The sequence below is a fragment of the Rhinolophus ferrumequinum genome, chromosome 3 (genome assembly GCF_004115265.2).
Source record: "Rhinolophus ferrumequinum isolate MPI-CBG mRhiFer1 chromosome 3, mRhiFer1_v1.p, whole genome shotgun sequence".
NCBI lineage: Eukaryota > Metazoa > Chordata > Mammalia > Chiroptera > Rhinolophidae > Rhinolophus > Rhinolophus ferrumequinum.
The window spans coordinates 39,566,986-39,587,031 of NC_046286.1; the positions used below are offsets into that span (position 1 = coordinate 39,566,986).

Below are 20,046 nucleotides of genomic sequence, written 5' to 3' on the forward strand. Positions count from 1 at the left end.
AGATGTAAAAAGAAATGGAGCATTTATATTGAGTTATCTGAAGTAACCTGTGAAAGACATTCCTGTATTGATGGAATCAAATGGAATAATAAAGGAAGGTGCTTTAGATTAATTTAAAAAAAACTAGAGTAGGCTGGTGGTGTCTAAGTTGTGGCAATAGAAAGAATTTTGGTGTCCATAAATAATAATGTAATTGATCTTTTTTCCTACATTCTTTCTTCTTGAATTGCCAGTGTACCTTGGGAATAGTTAGAACAGTGGACTAAAGATGTGGACTCTTACATTTAGAGTTAAAAGAGTTCATATTGTGAAGGTTCATAGAGTAATAAATATAGGTCTATATTACATTTTAAATACTAGGCTGATAATTCTTTGTAAAAATAATTGGGAGTTTTGCTCATTACATAATAGCCCACTTAGGTTAATTATGCAGTAATTTTAACTAAATGGAACGTCACATAAAGATTTCAGCCAGGAAGGAGGAAAGGGGAATGGAATTAGCCTTCTCTTTAAAGAATGACTTGGAAATTGCACATATTGAATCTACCTACATCCCATTGGTCAGAACTCAATCACAGGGCCATACCTGGCCAAAAGGAAGGCCGAAAAAAGTAGTCTTTAGCTTAGTGCCCAACTGAAAATGTTATTATTACACAATGATGGGAGGTGGACATGGACACCTAGCAATCTCTGACTGCAACAGTTGCTTTCATGTTCTCCAAAAAAGGTAATAAATTTTAAGGAGGAAATAGAACTGTTAGAAATAATGTGATTATTTACTCTTAGATCCATAGTCTGCCTCAAAGAATCTATTTCAGGGATATACTGAAAAAGATTGAAAAAAATGTTACTGTTTATTGAAGTGCCATTTTGTCCATCAGTAGGGGATTTGGGTTTATTGAATAAACTAAGCTACATCCATCTGATGGATTGTATTGCAACTCTTTAAAGGCATGAGACAGGTCTCTAGATACTGCTGTATCAGTCAGGGTTTGATCAGAGATGCAAACCACTAGAAAACACAATAAGGAATGTATTATGGACATTTTACCTATAATAAATGCAACTGTAGAAACTAAACAGTCTATGAAAAGTTTTTGCATCTGTGTTTGGTGCTGTATCCTCAAGTCTATAGAATAATCACACTGTTAGGAAGGGAAGATGGACATGAAGTAGAGGGGGAACAAGGATAAACTAGAACTTAGCATGGATTGGAATCCAAAGGACAGTTTGGAACAGGTCTTTTTCTCACTACCTCCAAACTTTAGTGTGAGGAAAAGATTGGTTATTAGGAGACTAGGCTAGGGGGTTGTGACAGCCAGTCTAAAAAATGGTCAGGGCCTAAATTAGGAGAGGGTTAGAAATCTCTTAGATTATATGAAATACTTGGTGTCTCAATGTATTTAAGCAGGGAAAAGAAGAGGGAGGTGTCAAGACTAAGTAGTATAGAATAAGATGTCCTTGTCTGGTAGTAATGGAAGAATGGTAGTTAGTTAGATACTCTGAAATAAGTGAGGTGGGTGTGGGGGGCATGGGGGGGTATTTATTTTATATACTGAGCTGGCGTGCAACTTAGAAGTCTGGAGTCCTGAAATGTGAAGCTCAGAACCCTGGGAATTAAGCGAATGCCTAAGTGTCTCTAGAGGTATTTGCCAGGTCCTAGAGACCCTGAGCTTCTGCATTAATGACTCCATGGAACATTGGGGACCGGAGATAAAGTCCAGGGCCCACTTTAGGTAGAGAAGCTATGATGAGCCCTTGCTTAAAGCTGGCACTCCACAGACTGTATCCATAGTGTGAGATCAGAGGTGACAGGAAGCAAAATTACCTGTCTTGACTCTATGCTGGTGGAGAGAAAAGAAAAATCTCCTTTGAGAATTTTGATCACAAAATGACCCTTATACAAGATTTTGATTTAAATATGTGCCCTAGTGTGGACTGAAAACATTTAGGTAGATAATTTACAGTGCTTCTAGGTTGGTGGCACCCCAAGAGAGCTGTCAGAAAGAAGCAAGTCCTCTCTGGAGTCACTTCAACCCAGGCCTCAGAATAGTCCCACAGATAAAGTCCAAGGAGAAAATAGTCTTTCTGAGTAGGAACAAGGAAAGGCAGGTGCAAACCCATTAAGAGTTCAGATATTAAAACTGCCATATAGAGAATACAAATACAAGTAGGTTTCGTATTGAAAAAAGAGACACTTGAGAATCCAAGCAGGAGACAAGCAAATTTGAAGAACAGAACAGAATGTGTATAAAATAAAAATATAATAAGTGAAAGAAAAAAAAATCTCTGATAGTTTAACCAGCAATTAAAACAGATAAAGAGAGAATTAGTAAACTGGAAGATAAAGTCAAAGAAATGACCAAAATGTAGTGTAGAGAAATAAAGAGAAGGAAAATATGAGAGAGATGTCGAGTATGGAGGAAGAATGGGGTCTAAATACATATGTTTAAGCAACAGAGTGTGTTTTCTATTAATGTTCATGAATAGAGTTTTGCTGACAGAAACGTAATTCCCTGGCATATTTTTTCCCACTCTGCACCATTGGAATTAGATTGCTGCAGTAGGAAATATTTTAGGAAAGTATCAACTATTACTCATCAATTATTACCCGCTTTACCCTCCTGCAGCATCATTAAGGTAAGATGTTCTTTTCTCAGATTTAGAGTAGTGTTCTCTACCTAATTCCTGAAACAAAGTATTTAAAGGATACTAGGTAAAGAGTTCCTTTGGAAACTAAAGTATTAGGCATCTACAAAAGTTAGCTTGCTAACTCAAGGAATTTCCCTTAATGTATAATTTTTACCTATAGATGTGGTTTATGTCACTGAATCCTGTGTAAGATTGATTCAGTTAGAGAGGTAAATAGTTATTCCAGGCTTTAGCTTGTACTTGTGCACAGCTTTCTCTCTCGTTAGTTAATCTTTTAGCATGTATTGGTTTCTTATTTTCCATAGGACATGTTCTTCCCATGGCCACTGCTCTTACTTAGCCCACTCCACGTGGTTCTGAAAGCGCTGCCACTCATCATATCTGACCTCCATTAGCTCAGGTGGTCGATGTGTGGCTCGAGCCCAGCTATTTTGACTTCTTCTCTGGGATTTTATGTGTGGAGACAGAGCTGCACTTTTTATGTGTGGTTTGCATGGGAAAACATGAGACTGGGGACAAATCCCGTCACTTAGTGAGTGATAGTCTCTTAGTATAACATTGTAGGGCTAAGCAGATATGTTCACTGGAAATTGGAGGGAGGGAGAGGAATAGAAATCAAAAGTGAAAATCCTCACCATTTCATTAGGTTAGTTCTTAAAGTTCCTTGAGTTACTCTCATTCCTTTTTTCTTCTTTTGATTAAATAGAAGGATCTGGGGAAAACTCACTAATTACATTCTAGTTTTAGCCTCGTTTAACTTTCAGTCCCCTATTGACTTTAATATAATAGATAATCTTGACTGATATAGTACATCATCTTGGTTAGAGAAGACCCTTCTCTTTTAAGATGAAATTCCCCAGTTTGATTAGCACAATAAACTGCAGCCATTCATAACATACAAATGCTACATGTGTCCCAATGGCTGCAGTAGGAACCCTTTCTATTTATACATAATACTTCATAAGGTTATTGAGAGGATTGAGATAATCCATGTATGTATCTGCCTGGTCTTTAAGCGCTTTTTGAACACTTATGTACTAGACACAGTGCTATGTTGCATAGACATATGGACTATTTCATTTAATCTTCACAACACCCTCAGCAGAATAATTCTGTCATTATCATCATTTTACAGGAACCTGAGCATTAGGGAATACTTTCTCAAAGGCACACAGCCAGGATTCAAACCCAGTCACTCTATCACTAGGCCAGGTATGGGCATTTATTACACAGCTGGTTCCATTTAATCTTCACAAAAGCTCTATAGATGATGTTAGCCTGACACTGAAGGTTAGAGAGTTTTAAGAAACTTGCTCACAGAGGAATAAGTGATTGATAGAGTTAGGTTTAAACGAAGATGCTCTGACCCCAAAGACTTGTAACTCTCTTAAGACTCTCTTTCTAACATTACCCTATTTTGTATCCCATTTAAACATTACTAAATGGAGAGCATAAATGAAACAATTTCCTCCAGTGTCCTAGTTTCATACCAAGAAATACGCTATTTTATTTTCCCACAATTAAAATGATCTTTTTAATTGAATGGAAATATCTAACATTAATAGCCATGCATTAAGCCAGCACTTCCCTTATAGTGTATAGTCCAATGTTTGGAAGAGGATTAATTTGCGTCTTTGAAAGTCCTAAAAACTACACGTGTCACAAGTGTGGTCTTTGGGGGACCTAGTCTCATGTCTCCAACTAAAGGCAAAGACTGCTGAGAAATGTACTCTTCCTGCATTTTGTGGGGGAGAGTATGAAACTGTTTGGTGACCGCCAGACTGCCCAGTATTGTCCCTTTCACAGCTCCTCTTGACTTCCCTGACCCGCTAATTTTTGGACCTGGTCTCCATATACTGTGCTGTGTTCAAACATCTGTGTTGTGGTGACTATCCACGTGTCTGGTCTACAACATACGTAAATAACTCCTTCAGTTCGGCCATTAACTTTATAAACCATAAAGATGAAAGTAATAATAGGTAATATGTTCTTTATGCAGCAATTTTCTTGAATTTTGTTTCTACTTATTTTGAATATACAATAGATACAAAATTTGTGTCTTCTAAATTTAGAAGGAATATAACTAATGTTTCTGGCTTATTTGTTGTACTTGTGACATTTTAATACAAATAACTTTAAAAATGACAGAGGAATGTTTACAAAAGGCAGACAGGGAAGAGCAATCCAGCCAGTGTCAAAAATGTACAAAATAGTTGTGATTCAAAAAGAATGAGTCAGTGAGACATTATCAGATATAGGCATCTTGTGGAGAAGCTGTTCTTGTATGTCTGCTGAACTTTTTGGTTTTATTTAATTGAATGATTGATGACATTAGTGATTTTGGAGTAAACATGGCTTTCATCTATGGTTCTTCTAGTGAAAAAAAAAGTAAGGCTAAAAGCTTTGTACTGCTTTATTTCCAGGATTCAAATTATCCTTTCAGGCAAAAATAGGTCATAATGATACTGAGGATTTTTGTTTAACAAATACACTAATTATGCATGAATTCATACATTATAAAGAGAAGCAAACTGTTTTAAGTAGCTTTTGAGTGGTAGAAGACTTTGAAGATATTTTGACCAATATCAGTGTACGCAAAAGAGAGGAATTCGTATTTTGCATTTTAAATTTGTTTTGGTTGGCATCATTAAGCAGATTATTTTTATGCAGGCTAGTACATTTAATACTAGGCACATTCCCTGACGAGAATTAAATTCGGTCCAGTAATTAGAGAGAATTTAATTCATTTGTTAGATTTTTGAATTAATTTTTAATTTGAAATAACACTCGTACAGAATTTAAGAAGCCACATAATATATCTTGTAACAAAAAATGGCAGTTTCTTACCTCAGCCTTCACTAAGTCCATGCTTCTCTCCCCATAGGTAATCTTTTTCAACTCTTTTAATAGTTTCTTCCGGTAATTTATCATATTTGTAAATAATATGCTTATACTGTTTTTGATATTTTAGGCATTATTTTAACTTTTTACTTGAATTTAGTTATTTTATGCCCACTTTTCCCCAGCATATGCCATCCTTCCCCCCCAACAGATCCATATTTTCTCTAATATCTTCATAGAGTTGTAGTGTAATTTTTGGTCAGAACACTATTTAGTGATTCCATTGCAGTTACAACATCAGTATGATTCACAACTGAGCAAAAAAAAAAAACCCAGCATTCTTTCATTTCCTCTGGCCTACAACTGTGTTTTCTGAACCAGAATGCGTTTTCTCTTTTATTTGCTTAATTTCTCATGTTCCTATTACTAAGATAGTCCCTAATCTCCTTAATATTATCTATTTTCATCATGTATGGACACATTAGGTGGCCAGTCAGGTTTCTTTTTTTCCTGTAGGCATCTCTTCTGCCTTGGGCCAGTCTAATAAAGCGGTTAAGAGTGTGGATTCTGGCCAGAAGTATTGGCTCTACTACTTACTAGCTGAGTGACCTTTGGCAAGCTACTTAACCTGTCTGTGTTTCAGTTTTCTCACCTGTACAATGAGGACAGTGATCATATCTGGCTCATCAAGTTGATTTAAAGATGAAATGAATGAACGAATAGAGGCACTAAGCATGTAAACTGGCACAGGGAAAGGTCTTAGTTCCTATGATGGTTGATGTGATTCTTCTTTCCAGGGATAAGGTAGTTCTATCATTAGTCTTTGCTGTGTAATAAAAGAATAAATCTAGCCACACATCAATTATTTTATCCATATACATGAGTACAGTGATAAGGTTTGCTAAATGTTAACTTGGATCTTTAACTGTAAAGAAGTAGTTCCATTGCACTGTTGTGTTAATTTAATTTTTTTCAATTAAAAAGATATATACCTGAAAATAAGATTTTAATATTTTGGTGTAAATAATGTAATTAGTAGTTAACAGTGCCTTATGTTGTTTTCTTTAAAAGACTTATTTTTTCTTATTATAAAGGTAATGCATGTGTGTTGTATTAGCAAACTATTAATGCTTAACAAGTCACTCTTAAAATATGTTGGCTTAAGTCAACAACTTTTTTATATAGCTCATATGCAGGTCAGAAATTTAGGCTGAGCTCAGCTGGGCATTTCAGGTTTTATCTGGGCTCCTCATAGATCCATCAGTTGCAAGTCAGGTGTGGGTTGGATTTGCTGATCTTAGTTGAGTCATCTCACAAGCCTGTGGTCTGCTTGTCTCTAATCCTGCAGCAGGCTAGCTTGGTCTTGTTCATGTGGTGGAAGCAGAGTTTCAAGGGGGCAAGTAGGAGCACGCAAGGCTCTGGAAGCACCTGGCACACATCACGTATGTTGTAGTGTGTTGGCCAAAGCAAGTCCCACAAGGCCAGCCTAAGTTCAAGAGGTGGGCAAATAGGCTCCATCTTCATGGGAACAGCTACAAAGTCACGTTGCAAAGAGTTTGGATACCCAGAGGGTTAAAGGATTGTGGCTATTTTTCAGGCTTTCATACATGCTTACTGAAACTCGTGAAAAATACAAAAGAGAAGATAAAAGGAGCTCATACCTTTATCCTCTAACTACTGTTGACTTTTTGTTGGATATCCTGCCAGACTTTTATCTATACTTTTAAACATATATTATTACTGTCAATTTATTTCAGTTTTCATTTATTTAATTACAAATGACCTTTTACAGTTCAATTTTTTATTTCATATTTGTGTTTTTTTAATAAATTGTTCATGTAGACTTCTAAACCGTGTGGAGTTCAATTTATTATAAACCTAAAACAAGCAGGGAATGTAGTTAATTATTTTGTGATGAGAAGGGCTGATCTAAGTATTGAGTAGCAAGAAAAATCAAAAGGTTTTCAATGATCTTGAACTACAAAATTACCTTTGAATTTGTTTATCTTCTGTGATTGATGTAATAAATTGAAATATTTGTGCAATAGGACTCTGGAATTTTTCTTATGCCCTGGCATATTCTTTATTATTCACATTCACTTTCAGACTAATTTTGGACATTAGATGTCAATTTTTGATCGTTGTCCTAATTTAACTGGATACATTCTCAATGACTAAGCTCATACTACATGATTTATTTTTTGTTTTTAATAAAATTTAATGTCATGAATCATACGCACTCTTTGTAAAAAGTTCAAGCACCATAGAACTACAAAATGAAAAGTGAAAGTTCCTTTTCTCGGCTCAACTCCTTAGAGCTTTTTCTATGCATTTGCATTTATATCTATATATGAATGTGTGGAACACATTTATATATAAACTGAGATATAAGAGCATACTATAAACATTGTTTTGTAACTTACTTTGCAAATCTCTTTCCATGCATTTACATTTATACAAATATGTGAATTTATAGAACATATATACACAAATAATAAAAATCAGTATGTTATAACTGTTCTGTAACATGCTTTTCTTATCAGTTTATTTTGGATATATTTCAGTAAGTTCACAAAGATTTAACTGATCTTTAGCTCATAAAGTTTTTTGGGGTATACCGTAATTTATCCTTTCCCCTATTATGGAAGTTTGAATTGTTTCTAAATTCTGCCCATTCCAAACAAGGTTGAAGTAAACATCCCTGTTTAGATATATTTGTGCATGTGGAAGGCGAAATGTATAAGCCTGTGCTTCTTATAGTGTAAAGTATAGAACCTATATTTCTTAATTCCATTCTGGTTTCCTGTAAGCCTTGTATATTCTTTGATTAAGTACTGAGTAATAAATGATTGATGAAGCCAGATACCACAAGTCTCTAAACAGCAGTTAGTGAAAAACTGGAAGGATAGGGTATTATTAATGCAGGTACTATGGGGAGACAACACTCAATATATAACTGTTTATAGCCTGAAAACTAAAAATGAAAGCTGGACATGTTTGTAAGACATTTTACTTAGGAATACTAAGAAAAAGTTCTTGTATTTTTTTTTTTATGTATCAGAGTTTTGCCTGTTCTTGTATTTTTTAAACAATTTATGTATTCTCTCATAAAGTGTCTTTGCTAGCATGTTTATTGGAAGTCCACCTTGAAACAACTGACTCTCAAGAGTTTAATGTTACGTCTGGGAAATGTCACCATTGTATCTGTGCCCATTGTGATTGAGAGCAGCGTTTAATCTATTTGTTAAAAAATGTGTGTGTGTGTGTTACGCGCGCGAACACACACACACACACACACACACACGGTGGTTTTTAAAGTTTTTTTTGTTTTGTTTTCGTGTCTTCACTGTAATGAGTCTTTGTTTCCAAGAACTCCATTTATTCAAACTTTTATGTCCATAAATAAATTGTGTAGGTATTTCCATTAGGTTTGGCACATTTGTTGTTAAGGTTATTACTAGATGCTCCTTGGTTTTATTTTGCCATTGTGGATAGGATGTTTTTTCCATTACATAGTTCTAATTGGTTATTACTGGTATACAGAAAAGCTTTTAATTTTGTTTGTTAATATTGCATTTGGAAACCTTATGCAGTTCTCTAACATTTCAGTTAATTATCTTAGATGTTCTAGGTGGAAAATCTTACTCTCTATAGCTAGTGATAGTTACAGCTTTCTTTTTCCAAGAATTGATGAGACATTTTAATCTCTTTTCTTTATTAGAAATGTCTCATCTTTTCTTAACTTGGACCCTGGTCGGTACTCTTTATCAAGTTATGGTAATTTCTCTTTGTTTTTTACTCAGCAGAGGTGCCTTCCTCCCACTTCGCCCAAGTTATTGAATTTTATTGAATTATTTTTAGGTATCTGATGAGATGATTATATGATTTTTCTTCTTTGACCTCTTGATGAGGTGAATTTTATTATCATATTTCCTAATGTTGAGTGATTCTTCCATTTCTGGGATAAATTCTACTTGACCATGATTCATTATTATTTCAGCATACTGCTGGATTTGATTAGAATTTTTAAAAGATTTGTAAAAAGACCTTTATGTTCATAAATAAAATTGGATTATAGTTGTTTCTCCTTACATATATGAGCATGAATATATATTTATCTGTAAAATTGGTTTATACTTTGTCCTTCCTTTACCATCCTGGTCTGGTTTCAGAATCAGAGTTATGCTAGTTTTGTAGAATGAAGTGGGTTGCTTTCTTTTTCTGTGCTTTAGACCTGATTCGATAACTACCGTGTTTCCCCGAAAATAAGACCTAGCTGGACTCAGCTCTAATGCATCTTTTGGAGCAAAAATTAATGTAAGATCGGATATATAGTAACATAAGACCCGGTCTTACATTAGTTTTTGCTCTAAAAGACGCATTAGAGCTGATGGTCTGGCTAGGTCTTATTTTGGGGGAAACATGGTAGAAGTTATCTGTTCTGTAAGGTTTAATATAATTTCCTTATAAAATTGTCTGGTTCTGGTCTCTTTTGGGACAGAATTTTGACTTGCTTTTCAATCTTTTATGGTTGTTGATCTATTACCCATTCTTAAGTAAATGTTGGTCACTTATGTCTTTGTATATTATCATATTTTCTCTGGATATCCAAATTTAATATAAAGTTTTCTCCATGGTGTCATTTGATTAAATATGTTAATATATATTATATATAATAGATTTAAATAATGTTTGACACATAATAAATGCTTAATAAATATAATAAATGCTTTATAAATGTTAGCAGTATATTAAAAGATGTTTCTATTTAAAAATCTCCAATGATTTGTTCTAATAATCACATCCTTCAGCATGATGCTTTATTCAGAATGTTGTGCCATGTGCACAACTCAGGAGTGTTCTAATTTAGGAGAGAGAGACAGGGAAGGATTTTATAGAGCTTTAGCAAGAGAGGTCAGCCAATGTTCAGCCAGTTTCAGAAATAGTCAGTCAAAAATGTTTTTCAGAAGAGGGAGGAATTGTTCTTGCTATCTCGTATCAGTTGGTTGGGCAATTCAGATTTAGAAAGAAGGAGAGCAGGAAAAGTTGCTTGGTCTATGATAATATGAGGGCCACTGTGGGATCTTTTTAGTCCCCCAGGGACTCGTACAAAGATTATTCAGGATTTACAACATAGTCTAGCATATTTGGATGTACATTGTATCATGTTAAGTCAAGCCAGTCTTCTACTTTTTTATTACAGGCAATTCCTAATGTTTTTCTCAAAATGTCAGTTGTTTACAAAGTCAGCTTTCTGAAAGTCAAAGATTGATTTATTTTTAATAAGCAGTTCTATATCTAGACAGATAAAATATAAAATTTCCAATTAAACCTTACCTTTAGACATTGTTGTCAGTGATCTAGTTAACCAACTATATGTATATATATGTACAGTAGTCCCTCCCTTATCTGGGGGGATACATTCCAAGACTCCCAGTGGGTGTCTGGCGCCACGGATAGTAACAAACCCGATATAGAATACTACCTCTCCTCCCCCCACCCCAAACCTTTTCATTTAAAGGAAGCATTTTATGGCTTCTCTTTAGCAAACATGAATGACCAGCCTCACTACTGTTGAACTTTGGGACCATTATTAAGTTAAATAAAAGCTTAAAATTCCAGAGAACTAGTCTTTTAACAATGAGGTTCCAAATGGTTGTGAGGGGTGGAAGGTCAGAGCAAGTGGAGAATAACAATTATTTAACAATCTTTGGAAGCAGGAGTCAAAAGAAGGTTGATCCTAAATAGTGAGCTAGCTTCAGAGCCCAGACCTAATCTTTTAATTTCTTTATGGATCCGTTTAAAAAGTGCTGCATCACTAATGTTTTTGGTGACAAAGGAAGTGAATTCTGAAAAGAAACTGACAATTATAAGTCAAGGTGAGTGAGAAAAATTAGATTCTGAATGTCAGATTTTTAGGAATACTGTAACCAACTATTTTGCTTATATTTTGTTTTTTGTGTATGTATAAGGGTGATAGAATAAAACTCATGTCTGATTATACATTTTTCTTTCAATAAGAATAAAATAAAAGTTCTAAACAGTATGCAAGTTTAATTGGCAGTTGTTTTTTTCTTAGTGGTTCATAAAATAATGGTAATTGACAGTGAAAATTAATATTCGATTTCAACATAATTCTTTTTGCTAGGTAATTTTCTTTTTTTCATTTTAAACTCTCCATGTGCTGATGGAGAATGGCTTTAAAATAGAATCCTTTGATTCATCATTCACTTATTTTTATTTTCTTTGCCAGTTTGCCAATTTACCATGTTAGAATCTATAGGAATGCTATATATATACATATATACATATATACACACACACACATATATACATATGTGTGTGTGTGTATTATGTGTATATACATATATTCCTTGCTATAGGAATATATATATATATATACATATATATACATATATGTGTGTGTGTATTATGTGTATATATATATATTCCTTGCTATAGGAAATACATTGGAAAATATTTACTAGAGCAGTTCTAATGTATTAAACATGAGAGATGGACACTTGCTAGTAAAATTGTTGGAGAACTTTTGCTAAACTACGAAATGCTGCACACTAGAGTGTACATGAAAAAAATACTAAGAGTAATTAAAAAGATTGAACAATATATTATAAATCTGGCTAAATTTTAGTATATATATTAAATGTACTGAAGTGTATTAATTAATGATAGTCTCATAAAGGCCTTTTTTGTTACATTAAATGCGATAGGAAAATGTAATGAAGTTAATTTTGAAGTTGTGTGTGGAATGCGATGGTTGATTTAACACATCATTCCTTTTGTGATATATATTTGCAAATTATTTTGGAAACCTAATTTGTCTGGTTATGCAAAAGAACTAGAAATGTAGGGTTTTCAAATGAATTATCAAAGAAAAAGAATTAGAATGCATTTGAGTTGAAACGGGTCTAGTACTTTCTGTTTCAAATCAGTAGTGCTATTCAGTTAAAAATAATAGGTGTGTTTTCTCATTTTCCAGTGATATTTCAGTGATGAAAAGCTAAACAAAACATGACCTTCTGAAATAGTAACACTATTGATTCTAAGATTCAAATGTTTTTGTTTTAGGTTTTATGTAAATGTATTTCAGGGTGAGAAATCTCCTGGTTGCATGCAAGATATGTGCTGATTCTGACTTGATGTTGTGCTTTTATTTAGACAGTTTGGTTTTTGGTTTTTATTTAGTGATCAAGGGTCTCCAGCAAAAAGCTGGTGGGGATGCACAGATATTGAATTTATGTCTCCCATCTTCACATCTGTATAGTCAGAACTCTATTGTGTTCATCTAGGTAGATGAGGTCACAAATAAAACACTAAATGGGGCTGCACTTTTACAGTTGGATAGCTTCCTCATTAATATCCTCATTTTCTCTATATGTACTAGTATTTCAGAAAACAGACCTTGTTTTACAAGGCAGTATCAATCTAGTGCCTCTGTCACGCCTGTTTAAGCTCTGTTTCCCATAGTTGATTTTCAGTGAAGTTCATAATTTGATATGCTTCCCCATCATGTCACACCTTATTTTTCCAAAATCTGTGGGAGACTTGCTAAGGTGGGTGAGCTTCTTTTTACAAAATATTTTATGAAAAATCTTTGTTAATCTTTTCATTTAGAAATTAGCTCAAGCTGAAAGTTTGCAAAAATGGTACAAAACACTCTGATGTAACCCCTTTTTCCCCACAGCTTCCCCAGATGTTAACCTCATATATAACCACAGCTATACATTAACTGTGATACAATACTGTTAACTCCTCCACACACTGAACGCAAATTTCGTTAATAGTCCCACTAATGTCCTTTGTCTGGATGAGAATCCAATCTAGAATCTCTACTTGTTATGTTTCCCTAGTCTCCTTTATGTTGAGTCAGAAAGTTTCTTTGTCTTTTTTGTCTGTCATTATCTCCACATTTGTTCCACTCTTTTGTTGAATGTCCCTCAGTTTGTTTGATGTTTCTTTATTATTAAATTAAGGTTATGTATATGTTTTGGCAAGAATACCGTAGAAGAGATGCTCTGCCCTTCTTATGCATATTATAAGATGACACATGGTGGTGGTCTCAGCTGACTTGTTTCAACTTTTCCATTATTCATATATGGTGTCCCACTGGTTAGAATGCCAACTTTTTTGCCTTTGTGCATCTGCTTACATTCATTCTTCAGACTCTATCTTTTTTTGTGGTTTTCTCTATTTGTTCCAGTTCATGTACTTTCTCACATGTCTGCAGTCCTTTTGCCCTAATTCTCAGTAAAACCTTGACATGCTTATGATGTGAAGGCCTAGGTTATTATATGGTTGTGACCCTCACCCACTGTCAATCCCAGAAGACCTCTCTGGTTTATTCTCCCTTGTGGTATTCAGACTTAATATACCAGTTTATGCCATCTACACATGCTCCCTGTAATCACCATGGGTTAAATAGTATCAAAATTTAGTACTTATTTTTACTTATTGAAAATTAATTTTGTCTTCTAATTAGACAGTAATATATTAATATTATAACAACTATTCTGACAGGTATTACAGACAAATAAATATTACAATATTGTTAACAGTTTGTTGATATGATTTTTCTGATCTAGACTTTAAATTTGCAGTAATTTGAGGTGAAGAGGAGAGGGGAGATTGAGTACAGCTATGTTTGGGGAATAATTTAAAAACAATTATTAGAAGAAATTGCACTTAGTTTTCTTGTTTATGTACTTTTTCACATAAGTGTTAAAAGTAATTGTTGGTATAGAAGTGAAAATTATCAAAAAAGTATGACCATAATTAATAACTTCATGTTTGAAAGGAGATTATTCAGAAAAATAACAATTATAATATAGTAGAGATACTGGTTTACATTTAACTATCAGTTTTATTCAGCAAATAATAATAATAGGAGTAAGAATAACTGTTCCTACAATGAAAACTTTCTTTTATAGTCTTAATGACTGTATCATTGAATTATTTTAAGCTGTAAAGCTGTCTTCTAAGAACGGAAAGGATGTCTACAGCGATTAACTTAGTACGTTTTCATTGTGTCCCTATGATGGGGCAGATAGACACGTGCTGCTTTCCACAGTTTACAAGTGGGACAGTGGAGCAGACAGGAAGTCTAATGCTTTGTCAGAGATGACCAAATTAATTAGATAAAGTGAGGCAGAGACAGGGCTGGGACTGGGCTCTTGCTTGGGTGGATGTGTCTCCCCATTACACTGTAAATTCTGACAAACAAGATGGGCTTTCTCAGGCATGGAGACTTTGTGCTATTAGTAATGAGGCAGCATGAAGTGTTGTATATTTTAGAAATATACTCTTTCTTTTTAAAAAGAACATTCATGTTTTATCACTGCATCATATATAATGAAACGTGAATAAAGCCCTACTGAGTTTCACATTTGTGAGGAAACTAGCATTACTATAGTTGAGTGTCAGTGCAGAGAAATGACCCTATTATCTATGTGATGGTAATATTGTGCCTCACAGGGGAACTTGCGTCATTAAGAGTGAGTTCTCTTGCAGATGCTTTCTACATGAGTTATTAATATATGAAATCAGAAGGAATTGGAAAGTTCTTTCTAGGGACTTGGGAATATAATTTAAAGGTTTCAGTATTCACCTTTACCAGAAACATCATGTAAATCTGTGTTTATGTGTGTTTGTAGATGTGTACACACACACACACACACACACACACACACACACACACACACAATTTCACACCACCATTTCTTTGTATGGACCTTTTCTTTCTACGTGGGTACCCTTTTTATTTTCTTTTTGTCTCTAAGACCCTGTCAGTTGTGTCTTCCTAGGTGGTGAAGCCTCCTCAACCCTTTTTAACCAGGTTGTTACTTCCCTCTGTACTAGAGCAGTTTATCCCCATTGCTAGATCATGTTTTTATTGCTGATCATCTCTTGCCGTCTTTGTAATTCCCACTTGAGTGCGTGCTTATCAAGGTTAGGGACTTCCTCTTTCAATTTCACATTGTAGCGTCTTGCATGATATCTGCATATATTGGTTATGCAATAAATATTAAGTGAATAAATGTGTATAATAGTATATATATATTTATATACTCGGGCTTATTTTAAAAATGTGTTTAAGATGACTTAAGCTATACAGCAAATTAGAAGAAAATTAGAAGGACTAAAGGAGGAGGATGGGAAATAAAATGAGACCAAGCATGGACTAATATATGTTATGAGTCTGTAAGTATATATGTGATATGAATGTAAGTGCATTTGCAATTACAGAGGAAGCATATATGTGGTACTTACTAAAAACTATATCCACTAAAAACTATTTTGTCTGATAAGTGAGCAAAAAAGTGCATCTTTTTTGTTTTGGCCTTAGAAAGATTTCTTATTTTTCAAGCCACATTTTTGGCAACATATATTTGATGCTGAAAGCTTTCTCTGTGAACTGCTCATTAGTGCATAGATTAGAATGTAATCATGTGGTAAAATGTAGTGGTCAGTTAATCCCATTGCTACGAAAATAGTAATCTGTAATATGACAGTATAGGGAGCTCTTCCATTCCTGAAATGTCATGCTCTATCTCCTCTTACCTGCTCTCGTTCAAAAAGCACATAGCCATGAGGTAGGAACGCAAGAGTGCTGATTTGAAATAGTAACCTTCTCTTGCAATAAATATCTTTCAAATTAATGTAAATAAATAGTACCAGAGAATTGCAGCATTCTCTCTACGTGAAAGTTTAAGTAAGTGAGAATATTTAAAATTATATTCTTATTTTCCTCTCAGGATTAAATTTATGCAAATCTTAGATTTTTGGGTTGTTTTTTCTATAAGACTCTTCTTGAATCTAATTCTCTGCATGATTTTTGTTGATGGAGAATTAAGCTTTGTTTGCCATGTTGTTCTTTGATTGTTAAAGTAATGAGGTCTTAACTATTCTTGGTAATTTAATACAATGAAGAAGTCAGTCACTGACTGGCAACTTTTCAAAGGAGGTGGGCCAAGGTGCCAACCTATTTCTTTTGGTGTGCCAGCTCATAGAGTTTTGTGTTCCAGGGATTTACTAATCACCAGCTGGTAACTGATTTACAAGGCGAGAAAGACAGGACTCTTGAATGGTGGCCACTGACTCACCAGAAGACAGAGTGTGTACTGGCTTCAGGCCTTGTCTATCGGCATGCAGATCTTGCTGCCAGGGAAAGACGTGATGATGGCAAAGAACCTATGTGCTACCTTTGGCATGTTTGTCAGATGTCATCAGTGTTGTTCTTGACCCTCACTTTGGTTTAGCAACTGAGAACTGCTGTGTAGTTTACCACCTCCTTGGTAGTGAAGCCTTCTTATTCCTTTTAACCAGGTTGTTGCTTCCCTCTATATTCTACTCCAGTTGAATGTGCCTATCTTCCTGTTCCTTCATCCGTCCATCCATCGATCCATCCATCCATCGATCCATCCATCCATCCATCCATGCAACCATCCATCCATCCACCTGTTCATCTGATACTGTATTTAAGCCATCAATAAATGTGCCAAAAGTAACCTCTAAAGCATTGTTTAGAATTAAGATTGGCAAAAAAAAAAAAAAAGATTGGCAAACTTTTTCTGTAAAGGGACAGATTGTAATTATTCTAGGTTTGTAGGCCATGCTGTCTCTTGTAGCCACTCAGCTCTGCTGTTGTAAATGAATGGATGTGGCCGTGTCCCAATAAAATATTGTTTATAAAAAATTGCACGTGTAGGATGCCAACCCCTGGTTTAGACAGTGAAAGTATATGACTCAACATAATTGTGTGCTACACAAAAACTTTTAAAAAAAGCTTATAAGTTTTCTAACACAGCTTATCTCTCAGGTTTGTTAGCTTAATTGTCATCTGCTTTGAGATTTACTCATAAAAAGTAGTTTTATAGATTAACCATTTTATTTTATTTAAGCATAATGATGATTTAAAAAAATTTTCATCTCTGTAGCACTGGTTATAGAAATGTTATTGGATTAGAAATATACAAAAATACAAGGAATAAAGTTTTCCACCACATCATTGATAACAGCACCATTAAATTTAATAATATTTACTTATAAATATGATTCAACAACTATTCTTCACATGAAAACATGGACCAGATATGTTGTAAATGGGGGAATAAAAAGGGAGACTGTACAACAGTTCTTAACAGTGTGTACAATGTGATGCTATTTGTGAAAAGAAAAATATTACATATGTCTATGCCTATGCATATTTATTTGTGTGTTGTAAATATCTGAAAAGATGCTGTATCAATCAGGGTTCTTAATTTTCTTTTTATTTAAAAAAAGAAATATATGTTTTTAATTTTATTTTTATTGGGAAATATTGGGGAACAGTGTGTTTTTCCAGGGCCCATCAGCTCCAAGTTGTTGTCCTTTAATCTAGCTGTGGAGGGCACAGCTCAGCTCCAAGTTCAGTTGCCGGGTTCAATCTTAGTTGCAGGGGGCGCAGCCCACCATCACACGTGGGTATTGAACAGGCAACCTTGTTGTTGAGAGTTCGCACTCTAACCAACTGAGCCATCTGGTCGCCCCTAAGTGTTCTTAATTTTCAAGCAGGTGAGATCAAGCCTGTCCAATATAAGCAGAAAAGGTTTATTGAAAGATAATAAATGGTTCACAGATCTCTGTGGTGTCTAAGAAGTAGGCTTAAAGGCCATATATCTAGAAGTAGTGCTCAAAATTCCACTGCATAACTGATTCTGCAAAGATTCCCCAGGAGCTCAATGGACATGAAACTGCAGTCTGAATCACTGATACACTGAGCCTGGATGCTGGATCTGCCTCTGCTGTTACCAGTGCTCTGGAATAAATTCTGGACATTTGCTGCTCTTTTGTGTCATCAGCTTTCAATTCAGTCTAGCATGTGTGCATTTGATTGGCAGAGCCCATGTTTTGTGCCCTAGCTGCAAGGGAAGCTGGGAAAGTGAATTTGTGGACATCACTTTTGTAGTGGACACAGGGCCTTAACTCATAAGGTGGGGCATTTCCCAAATGTAGGAAGAGGATTAAGAAATCTGTATATCAGAAAGAATGAGAGCTGTCTACTGCAGACATCCAGGAAATTGTTAGCATTGATTACTTCTGGCCAATGGAATTGGAACGGCTGACTGGGGAGCAGATGGAACTTTTTATTGTACTCTTCTGTGCTCTTCAAATTAAAATAAAAAAGTGTATATATATATATATATATACACATTTTGTGTGTGTGTGTATATACACACACACACACATACACACACACACATGGACACACACAACAATGATAAGAAGGCCATGTGGAAAATGAACAAAGGGAACGACATTTTTTCCCCCACCAGTTCTACTCTCATGCTCTCGTATAGGAATTCATGAAGGCTTCCCAGCATAACTGGACAATTCTATCAACTTCCATCCTACTCAATCTCATTTAAAATTTCACCTTATGATTTCCTCTTAAAATCCAATCAACTCTATATTGCTTGTACTTGGTTGGGCAGATAAATCATTAATTGGTTTTCTCTGGGATAGTATTGGCTTTTTCTTCCTTTTGGCCTGGTAGAGCTTATTCAGTTTATCTCTTTGAGTTCTGCAGGATTCAGCTTTGAAAATTCAGGTTTGTTCAGCTGCTGTGGTTGACAAAGTATGCATAAATGCAAAGTCCAAATATATACTTAAATATTTGACCCTACAATCCCCCTCACCCTGCAAACCCTCATAAATTTGCTCCTTGATAGAAAACTTGTCTGGGAACTTAATTCAGTCTAATAAAGTTTTAGTAGATGTATTAAATTTGTAAAACTTTATCATTTAGAATAATTTTAGATTTACAGATAATGTGTGTAGGTAGTACAGAGAGTTCCCATATACCCCACAGCAGCTCCCCCTGTTACTAGCATCTTATTAGCCTGGTACATTTGTTACAATTAATGAACCAATATTGATACATTATTATTGACTAAAGCCCATATTTTATTGTCTTAGTTTTTAAAGTCCTTTCTCTGTACCATGATAGCTGATATATTTTATACACTTATATTGTCCTTTGTCTTCTGTGGAGTAGTCATTAAGCTGTATAGTAAACGCTATTTCTGTTATAAATAACTTGAAATTTAGGGGAAGAATAAATAAAGCTTTGCCAGTGAGGTTCTTATATTCTTTTATGCACAAATGTCACATGAGAGAAAATAATTAACCTTTCATTTCCCCCCGTTTTGTGTTCAGTGGAACAGGTTCCTGTAGAACCATACAACATCCCCCTGTCCCAGGCTGAGGTCATACAGGAAGGGAGTGACGTTACTCTGGTTGCCTGGGGTACTCAGGTCAGTACCGTTATACCACCTGGTAATATTCAGGTTGTCCTTGGAAGCTCTTATTTTTAACTCTGGTACTGTGAAGAATGAAAAATGATGTTTTCCTTAAATTTAAGTCTTGTTTTGTACTACATCTATATCTGGTACCGATTTTTACTTATTCAGTCATAAAAATGTGTATGCAAATGGTGAAGCCATTAAAAATATGTTGAGTTTACAAAAATGTATTCATTAAAAACAGTTTATTTTG

General features: G+C 34.7%; 1 protein-coding gene across 3 annotated transcripts in view; it reads left to right on the top strand.

Annotated features, from left to right (window-relative positions):
- BCKDHB (branched chain keto acid dehydrogenase E1 subunit beta) overlaps nt 1–20,046 on the top strand; it is a 209,550-nt gene that overhangs the window by 46,635 nt on the left and 142,869 nt on the right. For all 3 annotated transcript variants that reach the window (XM_033103559.1, XM_033103560.1, XM_033103561.1), the window contains exon 7: nt 19,708–19,805. In XM_033103559.1, coding sequence (XP_032959450.1) covers nt 19,708–19,805 — 98 coding nt within the window. The remainder of the gene's footprint in view (nt 1–19,707; nt 19,806–20,046) is intronic.